This window comes from Drosophila bipectinata, chromosome 3R (assembly GCF_030179905.1).
Source record: "Drosophila bipectinata strain 14024-0381.07 chromosome 3R, DbipHiC1v2, whole genome shotgun sequence".
NCBI lineage: Eukaryota > Metazoa > Arthropoda > Insecta > Diptera > Drosophilidae > Drosophila > Drosophila bipectinata.
In genome coordinates, this window is record NC_091739.1 from 29,362,941 (window position 1) to 29,377,746 (window position 14,806).

General features: G+C 40.5%; 2 protein-coding genes across 7 annotated transcripts in view; one reads left to right on the forward strand and one right to left on the reverse strand.

Annotated features, from left to right (window-relative positions):
- Nucleotides 1-14,748, reverse strand: part of jus (julius seizure) — a 29,406-nt gene extending 14,658 nt beyond the window's left edge. For 4 of the 6 annotated variants that reach the window (XR_011443417.1, XR_011443415.1, XM_070282111.1 and 1 more), the window contains exon 1: nucleotides 14,622-14,748. The gene's annotated coding sequence lies outside the window, so the exon portion shown is untranslated. Of the gene's footprint in view, nucleotides 1-7,096; nucleotides 7,222-14,621 lie in introns of those variants that run through there. The other 2 variants (XR_011443416.1, XM_070282110.1) reach the window with 2 other exon arrangements.
- Nucleotides 12,313-13,905, forward strand: LOC108119792 (putative defense protein 3). Its single transcript, XM_017233161.3, has 2 exons — nucleotides 12,313-12,944; nucleotides 13,755-13,905. Exons 1-2 carry the CDS (start codon nucleotides 12,514-12,516, stop codon nucleotides 13,825-13,827), a joined length of 504 nt encoding a protein of 167 aa, XP_017088650.2. The 5' UTR covers nucleotides 12,313-12,513; the 3' UTR covers nucleotides 13,828-13,905.
- Nucleotides 14,749-14,806: the final 58 nt, after the last annotated feature.

Sequence of the window (14,806 nt, forward strand, 5' to 3'; positions counted from 1 at the left end):
TAATGTGAGCTAAGATTCTGGCCAAACTAATAGAATTTCGTGGTGCTTTATTTGGCCAAAAGACATGCTGGCCATAATCATTAACAGCATCCGCAAACTGGATTCGTTTTGGGGATAAAATTCAATGATTAAATCAATATATCACTGTCCAAAATGAACTCGAATCGATTTAGTACAAGGAAGAGCAGCAAGAGAATTTCTTGTCCTAAATCAAGTAAGTTGGATTGCCCATTTATATATCATGTTTGGCTAGATGTTAAATAATAGTTTACTTAAAACATATCTGGTTCAAGCCACAATAATTGAATCAATGCTCTCTACCTTTCAGGTCGACCTCAATTTGCTGGCAGTGACTGAATTGAAATTTTTCAGAATTAATTAAACCAGGCCAGAGATGGAAATATGACTCGGAAGGCAAGAATTACTAATTGAATTGCCTCAGTTCTTCCTGGCAAATTGAATGGGTTCTGTCCCGGGGGAAGGTTCTCAGGATTTCGCAGCTGAAAATTAAACTCAAATCAATTGGGCGATTGAGCAATCAGTGGGAAGGAACAGCAATTCGACTCGATTACAGGTCATTGAATTTCATTCCACTCCTTTCCGATCCTTTTCCTTTGTCCTTTTTAAGGACTGATGCATTTTTGTGGCCAACGAGCGATGAATCAGACCCCGAGGGGCTTTCTCATTGTTAAAAGTAAGGGGAAAAAATTAATGTAATTTTCCTTGCCATTTTAATTGTTTGATGTCCTCACGCGTTTCCCCTGACGAGCACTTGTTTTGCATTCGAATTACACTTTAAATTAAATTATTTGCCTCTTAGCGCTTTCTAATGGCACAACTAATAATGTATAAAAGTTTTGCCATCATCCTGTAAAACTAAGTATATAAAGAACGCTCTAATTAATTTATGACTCATTTCATATCGCCCTCCACGTAAAAATCCGATCCATTTACTTTTGGTTACTGGTTTTGAGGGTTTGAGTAATGCTTATCGCATTCATGGCTAAATTACATTACATTTAGGTTTATATTTCAAATATCCCCACTGGTATTAGCGTGTGTGTGTCACTACGTATATTAAAACTCAATTAAATATCGCATGTTGTCAAATTGCCCATCACAGGACCTAAAAATATGCAGCCCAACAAAGGGAAAATAAAAACAAATTCCAGGCTGCTGTTTCGCTGCGCCTCATTATGAATTAATTTAGGTTCGCATTTCATTCCGACTCAGAGGTGGTCGGAAAATGGTGGGAAATGCCCGGATTACTAAGTGGATAAGGATATATGTATGCGATTGCCAGGACAAAGTATGAATGAATTATGATTGCTGGAACGACGCGAAACTGTTGAGCTTTCGAGCCACGTTCTGGAGTTCTGGAGGTCTTCGTGGTCTTAGCAGGTTGGACTGGTTGGCCTGGTCGGCCTGATTCGCTTTCGGTTGCCATGTGAAGGGCAATAAATAAAATGGCGAAAATGCGAAATACAATAAAGTATTGCCAGCGACCAAACAAACAAACAAACAAAGCCCGCCAACAAAAGGTTACCAACGCCGATGGCACACTGGGGAAAAAAATGTCATCGTGATTCAAGGACAGGATTTCATCCTACGGGGGGATCTCATACATTCGGAAAATTTATATTAAGTAATTTCTCAACCCTGTATATACAATATTTCAATAAAAATAATTATTTTTTCAGTGCACTGTGACGGCGACGACGACAACATCCAGCCGACTGGCAAGCGGAAATGGCGTGAGCCGTACATGTTGTCGGAGGCGTGAGCTGGAGCTGGAGCTATAGCTGGAAGGTAGGCGGTGCCCCTGGCCCATCTGCCCCGCCATACCGCTTTCCACCCCCTCTATTTCATCGTTCAGCCCCGAAAAGCAAACGCATTGAATCAAAGAAAATCACGAAACATGGCGTGGCAAGCGGCGGTTCATGCACTACCTGTATTTCTTATTTTGGTATGTGGCGGCTCCTGGCCTGGAAACTTTTGTGCCACCCCACCAATTAGCCCAGCACCAGGAACCACAGCCATGTTGAGGCTTTAAATACTGAATACGGAATACCGAAAGCCGATTGCTTTCTTCAACCAAAAGATTTTCAGCTTGTCTTGACAGGGCGGATGCATGTCCCATGCCCTTTGATAATAAATATACAACTTTGTGCTTTTGTCGTCGGCGGCCATTTTCCGCTTCCCCCATGCCTTTTGACTTTTGTGCATTTCCGTTTCCGCTCCAGCTAAAGGGGAAGTGGAAGCGAGTTCAATGTAAACGGATTTCCATAGCAATTGATTCGAATCGAGTCGAGGCGAGTTGAGTTGCCAGTCGATGGGCAACTTTTAACCTTTCCCGTCTGACACATTATAAATAAATGGTTTGGCTTTGCGCTTACAGCTGTCATATATTTTATGGTGTAAATGCCACCACACATTGCGGCAATGAGTGTTGCAATCCATATTGCACATACGCCCTGTGTGCAGCCCACTGAATGCGAAGCAAATACTCACTAGTCCTGTTAATGACGTTTCTAATGCACGCAACGAGGCGTGTCGCTGCCGATTGGCCAAATCAGATATGTCAGCATGTCACATTATTATGGTAATATTTTTGTGATTCATCGGATTTCGTTTCTGCGGTTTGTATTTAATGGGAAATGGGCGGATATCAGCCTTTGTTCCGACTCAATCGAGTACCGACCCCGAAAAGCCATTGCCGCGTTGATTTGCAAGCGCAATTTAAACCCAATTTCCCGAACAAAAGAAATTTTAGCCATTAAATTCGCTTGCCATGCACAAAGTCATCAACAATGCATCCGAATTCGCATTGCAATCATTGTAGCAGTTCTACATCGAATCCCAGTGCACTTTACCCGTATCGAGCTAACGTTATAGGCCAGACAGTCTAGACTCGATCAATACCCAGTGAAGTTCTTTTAGATTCAAAAACAAAGTTATAACTCTTTATTTTCTGGTTCGACAAACAGCCCACCATAAATCGCAATATACCCCACGAATACCCATTAAATTCTCGTCCTGACATATACACACTTATATAGAAATATATCCTTTTAGCCAACGCTCAGCGGATGTGACTACGGATGTGGCTGCGCTCGGCTGGCGCTTCCAGAAATCGCATGAAAGTGCTGCAATATTTAACCCCTGTGTGCAGGTGGGCGAGATCCTGGCTCCTGTCAGTTGGCAGGACACGTGCTAAAGTGTGCATATGTGTGCCACTAGGCCTTATAACACTTTGGCCCGCATCGGGATGCACAAATGCGATTTGCACGAGCTTAATCCATAAGCTCGGGGAATCCACTTAGAGGAGCGTGAAGTGGCGCTAAGCGGGTGTCGTTGGGAGGTCATCGGTCATTTTAATTGCGCATAAAATGGCCAGAACGCACACTCAATTGATCACGCACAAAATATGTGTATGTGTTCTATATATAGACGAGGTCCCGAGAGGGTTGGAGGTGTTAGAATGCTTACACAGAGAGAAATTCTGGTAAACAGGCATCGACTGCAAACTAGCAAGCCAGCAAATCCTTTAAAGGCTTATTTCAAGCATTAGAGTTCAAACAAACAACTTTCTAAGGATTTTCTTTAAGTGCCAGATTCTTCAAGCGGAATCCCTGTAGCCGGAGGTGATGGAGTGCCATAGACTGACATATGCACTTGCCAGGACATGGTTAATGTGACAAGGACTGTTTGCACAGTTTGCTTAATATTCCACACGTGCAATGTCCTGACACATAATATATATTTATATACACATGTACTGCGGTCATAATGAGGGCCACTTGCCGGTGTCAGAAGTTCGCAGGACTCTTGACTCCTCGACTCCGGCAGTTGTGTGTCATCAGCAAAATGGTGCCAGGCGACCAGAAATAGGATTATTTATCCACACACACACCCATTGCCCCCAGAGGTGGACAAACGCAGTTGGCTATCCTTAAGCTACTTATGTACGGTTGGTATATCCTAGGAGTTGGGTGGGCTAAACGCAATTTACAGACTCACCTCGCTCGAATTAATTAGTGCAATTAAGCTAACCGCGCCTGTGGGAGGAGCTGTCAACTGCTTGGTCTGCTTTTATCCTACTTTCCCCAACTATTTGCCCAAAAAATTAAGCATACGCCGTGTACACATCGTTGGGCTTGAATTGTATCCCATTTCCAGGACTGCAGTCCTGCTGGCTGGCAGGACTTAATTCGAAATGGGGCTTCGCTTCATTGGTATTCATGCGGCCTTAACCCAGCAGCCATTTCCTAAATCCGGCCCTTAAAACAAAGCAACTAAAAGCCAAGAAAAAATCTTCAAAAAAAAACCCAAAAACTTTCGAAAGCCAAAGGATTCGAATGTCGATGGGAGTGGAAAAAAGTCAAAACGATTTTCCAGCCAGCGGCGGGCACAAACAATTTATCTTCCCAGAGCTGGCCTATAAAAATGGCAATCATTATTATAGTCATGTACCAGGCAATGGGGCGTTACGGCAATCAACGCCAGCGTCTCAAGACGGCTTCCATAAATAAGCGCACAATTTCAATTTTCAACAACGCCCCAAAGGAGCACAGAGCCGTGTATGTCCGTATCCTCCGAATTGTGGTCCGGAGACAGAGGCAAGCCACATCAAAGATTATATAGAAGGGCCGAAGTATATACGTATATATTTAAATGCATATTTTAATAGCCATAAAGCGGCCAGCTCTTTGGGCTAAGAAAAAAAAAAGTACCAAAATGCCATCGGGCATACTTAAAGGCCTCTGCCAAACACTCAGATACAATGGCGCATGCATGGTCACAGGCACAGATACAGATACATTTACAGATACTTTGGCAAGACAAGGCCGAATGCGCAACTAAAACAAGAGAATCCTCGTTCATATGAGGGGAGAAATGTAATATAAATTATAAACGCAAACTGTGCGACAAGGATTTCTGGTTTTTGATTTTTTTCTTTTGGGTTTTTATTTCTTATTCGATTTTCTGGTTGGTATTATTTCAACTTTGCCCCAACGACATGCGATTTGGATGGCAAATGATTTTGCAGTTGCAAGGCCCGGGCGGTTGCACGGATCAGGGCGGTAAATGGTAGCATAAACGGGCAAATCGAGCGAGCACATGCTACTACAAACTACATATACCAAGCACATGGCGCTAGTGGAAGGTCAAGGGTCATGTCGAGCCGGCGTTCGAATCTTGTCGAAATTTACTGCAACACTTGCCACGACCGCCAATAGGCATCTATCCATCTAATAAATATATTATATATCTCGTTTTTTTAGTATATTTATAGGCTGGATAGGAATTGATGACGTCTCCATCGAGGCACTATCTTTCTACTTGCCACCCCTTCGGTCTTGCACCGCCTCCTGGTGTCATGCCGCATGCAGATTGTCGTGCAGCAGTAAGCGAAGTAAGCGAAACTGCAATGGCTAGGCACGCGGAAAAATATACTATTTTAAGCTTATATATGGGAGTTTATTAAGGTTCCTTATAAAGTCATTAAAACTATCTAAGATGTCTAAGATATGAGTTAAAGATTCTTTTTTGAAGATATTTATTACAAAACCCCCTACAAATATTTACTGAAACTCCCTTTTTTTCAGTGTATTTGAAGGCAACTGCCGCAAAGTCTATGTTAGCCAAAATCGATCCGAAAGAGCAACTCGAAAGAGGGGCTCGAGTACGTATAACTTCACCCTACTCTGCATGTGCACGTTTTCAGTGTCTGTGTATGAGAGTGTGTGTATGGCTGAGAGTGTGTGTGTGTATGGCAGAGTGTGTGTGGAGACCATTGGAGGCCAGACCCCGTGCCTATGCCACGCGATGTGATTGTGAATGCGAAAATGTGGCGACGGCAAAGGCAAAGTGGGACCGGGGTCTCGGTTCATTTTGGTTTGGTTTGGCTGCTGGCTGGCTTTCTGGGGGCTCTGGGTTCCGAGCTCTGGCCTAGGATGACGTAGTCCTACTGCTAACTGTGTTAGTATGCCTGCCCTTCCTTTCTTGGGGTTGCACACTCACACACACGCACACCCTGAGTGCCAGCACAGAGGGTGCGAAGGGGCATTAAATGGTTCGTGTTTTCCTTTTTTTTCTTCTTGTTTTTTTTTTTTATTTTTGCCTCATCTTGCCGCTCGTTTGCCACTCATATTGGGGTCGCCTGACTGTTCATACTTTAAAAGCCAGGCCATTTAGTTTCGAGGCAGGCTAAATTATTAAAAAGCCAAAGCAAATGCAAAGCCGACGCACAAACGCACAGGCGGCAGTTCATTAAATTCAATGTATGCAAAATAGCAGCAACAAATGTGGCAGAAGGCAATCTTAGCCGCCGCAACGCCCACCCAGTCCAGTCACCCCGCCTCACCCTGCCATCTGTTGTCATTTTCGAGCCCCGAAAAGTATGCAATACAAGGCAGGCTCATCATAATCATATGCTTCCTAAGCAACTTTGCTGCGCAAATATGTTTCGCCAAACTCCAATTTGTGTCCCAGGTAGTGTAAAGGTATATGCCATTTTTTTGTTGTTGTAAGATTGTAAGTGGTGAGTGTGTCCTGGTGAGTGTATGTGTGTGAGTGAGTGCTTGTGGTTCTTTATGCGTCACGTGAGAATTTCCTTTATTATTATTTGACTTGGCTGCCCTGGTACATATCACGTATACGCAACGTATAATTCCGCAAAAAAAGGCATTGATTTTTTTGATTTCCCTTCGTTGTCAGTTTTTTTAGTCCTTTCTTTAGTTTTTGTTTTTTGCGCCACTTTATTTATTACTTTGATTGTTTTTCACTTTACAGCTTGGAGTTATTAGTGCTTTTCTTTGCTATTCTGAAAAATATTTGCTTGGCATTTCTGGGGAACTGAAGTTGATTTTGTTTGTTTGTGTTTGCCACTTTTTACGCTTTCTCTGTATTTTGCTTTTTATTTCTTTATTTTTGTATTTTTTTCGCTTTGTTGTTGTTTGCTCTGTTGCTTGCTGTTCGGGGCTCATCATCATCAAACACACACATACACTCTGGCAGGATAGCACACACACACACACAGATACACTCACACAGACGCGCGCGTAAAGAATATAGTAAAGTACAAATTGCTCACAATTTCCTGGCTGGATCTGCTCTAGTTAGTCGGTTGCTTTGTTGCTGCTGTTTTTAATTGCCTTCTCACTTTTCAGATTTTCTTTAAGAGACAACTCCACGACCACGCGCTACTACGTCTGACCACGTTCTGAATCAAGTTGGGCCAAAATCAAGTCCTTCTGGCTGTTGTTGGTGAAATTTCTGAATGATTTTCACCAACAAGCGGCTGGCGAAATACTCACAGGACATGCGCAGTGGAAAAGCGGCGACCCTGCAGGTGACACACTTTTCCGCGCCAACCGTCTTCGTCGATGGAGTGGATTTTCCGAACCCCCTCCCACCCTATTCCGAGCCCCCGTGACTTAACCCCATTCCCCCCTCGCTTACTATTTACATGGCACACTCGGTTTAAGGCGGCAAGCAGTTTTCCTTTAGTTACTTGCCGTTTTTTTCGTCCTGTTTGTATTTTGTAGTTTGAAGTGAATTTAGCATGCATTGCCTCCTGGATGGCTGAAGGATATGTGCTTGGGTGAGTGTGTTTGTGGCACAAATGTCATTTTCGATGCTCGAACATTTTTCGAGGAAGCTGCCTCCCAGCCGTCCTGCCGCCCTGCCGCACAGCTCGGGGAGTTGAAAATTCGCATTTGCCGCATCCATAATGAATGAATTGTCCTTTCGGCCAGCTTCGTCTCTCGGTTAAGCTTCTGGGTTAACTGACCTTTAGCAGTGCGGCAAAACACAAAACACAACGGAGCTTAAAAACAAATGCAAATAAAGAACTGCCTCCTCGTTTTGTATTTCAAAGTTCACTATTGTTTGCCATTTTTGCGGCAACATGCAATCCAAAATTATATTTATTCCAATATATCCCCTACTATACAGAGACTTATGAAAAGTAAACAATTTAATACTGCTGATTTTGACATTTTCTAATTAAATATTTAAGCCATCATTTTAATTAATAAAACAAGATTAAATTGTGTTTGCTCAATGTGTGTGTGCGGAGCAATATCTAAGCAATAAACGAGTGCTTGCTCAGAACACAGTTCCATATGTGTGTTTTAAACAAATTACAGTTTTTGGGACAATTTGTATGGTGTTTGGCTTTCTCCATAAAAGGAGTAATTGCACTCGGGCTAAAGCTGAGTGGCCAAAAACGAATTAAAACTATGCAATTCGAATTAAACAAAATAAATGGCAATAAAATGTTGTTTCGTTATCATTTTTATACAAATTTTGTATTAAATTTACGTTCAATCCCTAGAAAGGTGGCCATCTTTTCTTATAACATTGGCCAAGATATAGGCACGGTAGGAACCTTATAAGAGTGTTGCGGATATTACAAGGGATTCCTTCAGATAAAATTTAAAAATGATTATAGGGAACCATTCTACAAAGAATTCAATGCATTCCCTATCCCTATTCCTATTAGATGGAAATCGAGACGATACAAAACGTTCAATCCCTAGAAAGATGCTCATCCTTTCTTGTTTTCATTTGTGTTAGTAAACATTTTAATTTAGAAGTATGTAACTATGTAACAGGAGCTGCCTTCCTCCATAATTTGTTGAAATAAACTTAAGGGGAAAATTTTTGTCACGTTGGCGGTGCCCAGAAAAGAAATCACTGGCTCAATTCAACTCAACCGCTCTAGAATCGGATGAAAAGTAGCCAAGCTATTGACATGGCTGGTAGCCCTATATGAGTATCCACGATTTTATATGGACTTCATCAGAAAAATTTTGAAAAAAATTGATCAAAAATTTTGTTTGAATGTTTTAATGCAGATTTTTAGAGAATCCATCTACAATTCGTTTAAGGTATTCCGCTCTGGAATCGGATAAAAATTGGCCAAGATATCGACATGGCCAATGGCCCTATATAAGGATCCGGCATTTTATAGGGACTTCATCAGGAAAATTTTGAAAAAAATTGATCAAAAATTTTGTTTGAATATTTTAATGCAGATTTTTAGAGAATTCATCTACAATTCGTTTAAGGTATTCCGCTCTGGAATCGGATAAAAATTGGCCAAGATATCGACATGGCTAGTGGCCCTATATGAGGATCCGGCATTTTATAGGGACTTCATCAGGAAAATTTTGAAAAAAATTGATCAAAAATTTTGTTTGAATATTTTAATGCAGATTTTTAAAGAATCCATCTACAATTCGTTTAGGGTATTCCGCTCTGGAATCGGATAAAAATTGGCCAAGATATCGACATGGCCAATGGCCCTATATGAGGATCCGGCATTTTATAGGGACTTCATCAGGAAAATTTTGAAAAAAATTGATCAAAAATTTTGTTTGAATGTTTTAATGCAGATTTTTAGAGAATCCATCTACAATTCGTTTAAGGTATTCCGCTCTGGAATCGGATAAAAATTGGCCAAGATATCGACATGGTTAGTGGCCCTATATGAGGATCCGGCATTTTATAGGGACTTCAACAGGAAAATTTTGAAAAAAATTGATCAAAAATTTTGTTTGAATGTTTTAATGCAGATTTTTAGAGAATCCATCTACAATTCGTTTAAGGTATTCCGCTCTGGAATCGGATAAAAATTGGCCAAGATATCGACATGGCTAGTGGCCCTATATGAGGATCCGGCATTTTATAGGGACTTCATCAGGAAAATTTTGAAAAAAATTGATCAAAATTTTGTTTGAATGTTTTAATGCAGATTTTTAGAGAATCCATCTACAATTCGTTTAGGGTATTCCGCTCTGGAATCGGATAAAAATTGGCCAAGATATCGACATGGCTAGTGGCCCTATATGAGGATCCGGCATTTTATAGGGACTTCATCAGGAAAATTTTGAAAAAAATTGATCAAAAATTTTGTTTGAATGTTTTAATGCATATTTTTAGAGAATCCATCTAAAATTCGTTTAAGGTATTCCGCTCTGGAATCGGATAAAAATTGGCCAAGATATCGACATGGTTAGTGGCCCTATATGAGGATCCGGCATTTTATAGAGACTTCATCAGGAAAATTTTGAAAAAAATTGATCAAAAATTTTGTTTGAATGTTTTAATGCAGATTTTTAGAGAATCCATCTACAATTCGTTTAAGGTATTCCGCTCTGGAATCGGATAAAAATTGGCCAAGATATCGACATGGCTAGTGGCCCTATATGAGGATCCGGCATTTTATAGGGACTTCATCAGGAAAATTTTGAAAAAAATTGATCAAAATTTTGTTTGAATGTTTTAATGCAGATTTTTAGAGAATCCATCTACAATTCGTTTAGGGTATTCCGCTCTGGAATCGGATAAAAATTGGCCAAGATATCGACATGGCTAGTGGCCCTTTATGAGGATCCGGCATTTTATAGGGACTTCATCAGGAAAATTTTGAAAAAAATTGATCAAAAATTTTGTTTGAATGTTTTAATGCATATTTTTAGAGAATCCATCTAAAATTCGTTTAAGGTATTCCGCTCTGGAATCGGATAAAAATTGGCCAAGATATCGACATGGCTAGTGGCCCTATATGAGGATCCGGCATTTTATAGAGACTTCATCAGGAAAATTTTGAAAAAAATTGATCAAAAATTTTGTTTGAATGTTTTAATGCAGATTTTTAGAGAATCCATCTACAATTCGTTTAGGGTATTCCGCTCTGGAATCGGATAAAAATTGGCCAAGATATCGACATGGCTAGTGGCCCTATATGAGGATCCGGCATTTTATAGGGACTTCATCAGGAAAATTTTGAAAAAAATTGATCAAAAATTTTGTTTGAATGTTTTAATGCATATTTTTAGAGAATCCATCTAAAATTCGTTTAAGGTATTCCGCTCTGGAATCGGATAAAAATTGGCCAAGATATCGACATGGCTAGTGGCCCTATATGAGGATCCGGCATTTTATAGAGACTTCATCAGGAAAATTTTGAAAAAAATTGATCAAAAATTTTGTTTGAATGTTTTAATGCAGATTTTTAGAGAATCCATCTACAATTCGTTTAAGGTATTCCGCTCTGGAATCGGATAAAAATTGGCCAAGATATCGACATGGCTAGTGGCCCTATATGAGGATCTGGCATTTTATAGGGACTTCATCAGGAAAATGTTGAAAAATTTGTTCAAAAATTGTGTTGGAAAGTTTTTATGCAGATTTTAGGGGAATCCATTTACAAATCTCTGAAGGGATTCCTTTGGATAAAATTTAAAAACTGCAATAATGAACCATACTTCAAAGAAATCAATGCATTGCCATCCCCAATTAGATGGATCATACTGAAATGTTTCATGCAGTAGGAGCTGCCTTCCTCCATAATTTGTTGAAATAAATTTAAGGGGAAAAGTTTTGAAAGCCCCTTTTCCGCAGATACACGTTGGCGGTGCCCAGAAAGGAAACCACTGGCTGAAAACTGCGAAAATGCGAAATGTGAAACGCAACAAAATCAGAAGAGGAAAACCAAACTCACAGAAATAGAAACCGAAACCAAAACTCAACGGAGCAAAATCAACGCCAACGGCGGCTGCCTGTCAATTAAAACATTAAAACGCGCTGAAAAATGCACCAAAAAGTCGAAAAACAAACACAGCACCAACAACGCCGGCGATTAGAAGCATAGAATTTCGCAATTGAGCACTTAGAGCCAGAGCCCAGACTCAAAAAAGTGCACAGAAAATAATTTTCACTACAATTTTCTCAAATTATGATTAAGTCTGCAATAGTTTAAATGATAATATTTATACACCAAATATGATTAAAAATATAGAATTGGATAATTGATACATGATTTTTCTTTGGATGTTGAGTCCCAAGCGGAGGAAGGGGAGTGGCCCGGCGTTGGGGGCAACACTAATGTGTGACCCAGTTTGGGGCACCATGCAGGAAAGGAACTCTGTTTTGGCCATTTGCTTTTGATCATTAAAAACTGGTTGGCCGCAAACGCCAAAGCGCATACGACTGCGGTTAAATTAATAGTATCAAAGCCCGCCATAAATAATTATGAATAAATCATCGGGTCCCAGCTGGATGAAGTGTGAATGGAGCGCATTAAAAATAAATGCCTTCAAAATCCATTATATAAAATGATTAAATAAACAGAATTTATTATGTTTACCGAAGCGGATTTGTTTAATGACAAATAAATTAAAAATAAACATATTAGAAGAGGATTAAAAAGGATTATGGTTTGTAAATTTTATAGAGAATATGAAAATTGCGAGGCTGGCTGTTCTATTAATTTAAATTATTCATTGTATATTTGTTTATCTTTGTATATACTGTTTCTATATATCCCACCTCACTTGTCCATATTTCTCTTTTTTTTACCGCCCATGCCATTGGCGGCTGCGGAGCTTTCGGCAGCGGCTTTATAAACGGCCGGCGATGGCGGCCGCGAGCCGAGTTATACCGTTAGATTAGCCGAACGCGCGCGTTTTTCCCACGACCACAACACATTAACTAACCACCATGAAGGATCTCAAGATGCACTGCCTCCTAGTGGTAGGAATTATCGGTTCTGTCGTTGCCTTTCCGGATGGAGCTCCGTCGGATACGTGTGTGAAGCAGCGAGCGAATCAACCCAATCATGGAAAGGCCAGAAGTCAGCCGGCTCACTCCAATCCCTTCGAGGTTGTGGCCGATTCCCAGACCTATCATCCCGGCCAACAGATATCGGTGGTTGTGTATCCGCACTCGGATCAGAGCACCGTTTTCCGAGGCTTCTTCCTCCAGGCAAGGGATGCCAATTCGAACGAGTGGATCGGGGAGTGGGTGCAGAGCGAGAACACCAAGACTATTCCAGAGTGCTCTGCCATAACGCATTCGGATAATCGGGATAAGCTGGGAGCCAAGCTGATTTGGAAGGCTCCCCAAAATAAGCGAGGAAACGTTTACTTTACGTAAGTAACATAAGGCTTTAAGGATGGCTTTAAAGGGCCTCCATAGCGCTATAAATAGTACCAGAAATGGCATTCTTTTTTGGCCAAAAACTAACTTAGTATATAAAAGACAGTACGTGTCTTTTATCGTCCGTGGCCATCATCATAATCATCATTAGGAGCAGAAGTGGCTGTACCATCATCGTCGGTAGCCGTGAAGGGATTCATTAATCATACGCCACGTTGACCCACATAATGTAATGCGCGCATAATTGTCAGGCCGACAAAAAGTTGCCGGATAATCGCACAAAGGCATTATGTAATTGATTTATTTGGAAAGAGAGTCTCTGGCGAAAAAGAGTCTCCAATCCGTCCAATCATCCGTTCAACAAAAAAGGCATCAACACACCAAAGACGCCAAAAGCCAAAGAAAAGTTGTCAATGGTTTTTGTGGGACAACAGCAACTTTGTCAGCCGCCAACACTCTGCTACATGAAACAGTTTTTTTTCTATACCTTTTATCATTAATCATTCTAGCAGGCACCAAATATGATTAATCAAGAGGGAAAGTAGTGGTTTAATCAAAAGTTTTAGGTTGGGTTTCAAGAGAAACTTTCAAAAAAATCTTAGGCAGCCTTTTATTTTAAAATCCAGTTTTCATTTGAAATGCTTGTAGCTTAGTGTTGGCTTAAATACAACCATCATTTGAAATTGTCGAATCATCAATTATTACCTATTTATAGACACCGTTTGCGTGCAATCTGCCGTATAAATTAAAATCCATTATGACTCGGCTCGACTCAACTGGGAAATTTAAATTTTCTTTTGCAGGGGCACTGTGCTACAGGAGTACGGCACCTTCTGGAGCGACATCGTTAACAAAGTACAGGCGGAGCCGCAATAACTGAAATTATGTACTTAGTTATAAGACAGCTGAACCGACCCAACCAATCAGCCGGGCAATAAATCTTAAAAACCCTAATTAGTCAAAAAGAAATTGTTGTTTGAAGATTTTCCAAAAGACCCTTTGCAATCAACGTTACCAAACAAAATTATTGACTTTTTAGCCTAACGTTTATGAATGACCACTCTCACACACATAGCACATACACATTTAGAAGGCACACCCACATTGGAACGCCCACCACCTGCCACCACCCACTCGAACTCGGCCAAATCAAAGGCACGAGCCGGGCACGTTTGGCTTTCCAGACACGTTGCCCAGCTTCTCATTGGAAATTCGTTTTGGGCGTGCAAGTAAATTGGAAACTTTAAGCACCTTTCATGCCGGCTATGGGAGGGGAACCGATAGCGATAAAGTAATTAGACCAGGCCTCTGGTCTCTCAGACGGCCACAAAAATTGGCCAAAACATAAGCCAAGAGAATCGGAGCAGGTCTAAGTATTTGGGATTGCCCTTTTGCTGATTGCCTCTAATCGGACGAAGCGGATAAGAAATCAACATCAGACGATAAGGTTTCCATAAATTGGTTTCGAGAACAAATCGGAAATGTCAGGTGCGACTAGGTCAATAAAAACATTTAGTAAACATTCTCTTTCTTAAGTTTCTTATCAATTAAGAGTGAGAATTTGACTTTCCATCAAAACAAGCAATTATTGAATAACAACATCAATGCAAAACAACATGGCATTGAAGAAAAATATTATTCAAGAGGTAAGTACAATGTTTTAAACTCACCAAAAACCGGGTTTTTTCTTGTATTTTTTCTTTAATATATTATATATATTTTCTTTATAATCCTAATAACAGATACGACTTTAGAAAGAAGAACCAACAGCCGCGACTTTAGAAACAAAACTGATTTTTCAAATTGCGTTTCGCATATTTAATATTCATACAAGACCGGAATTTCTAATATTAGA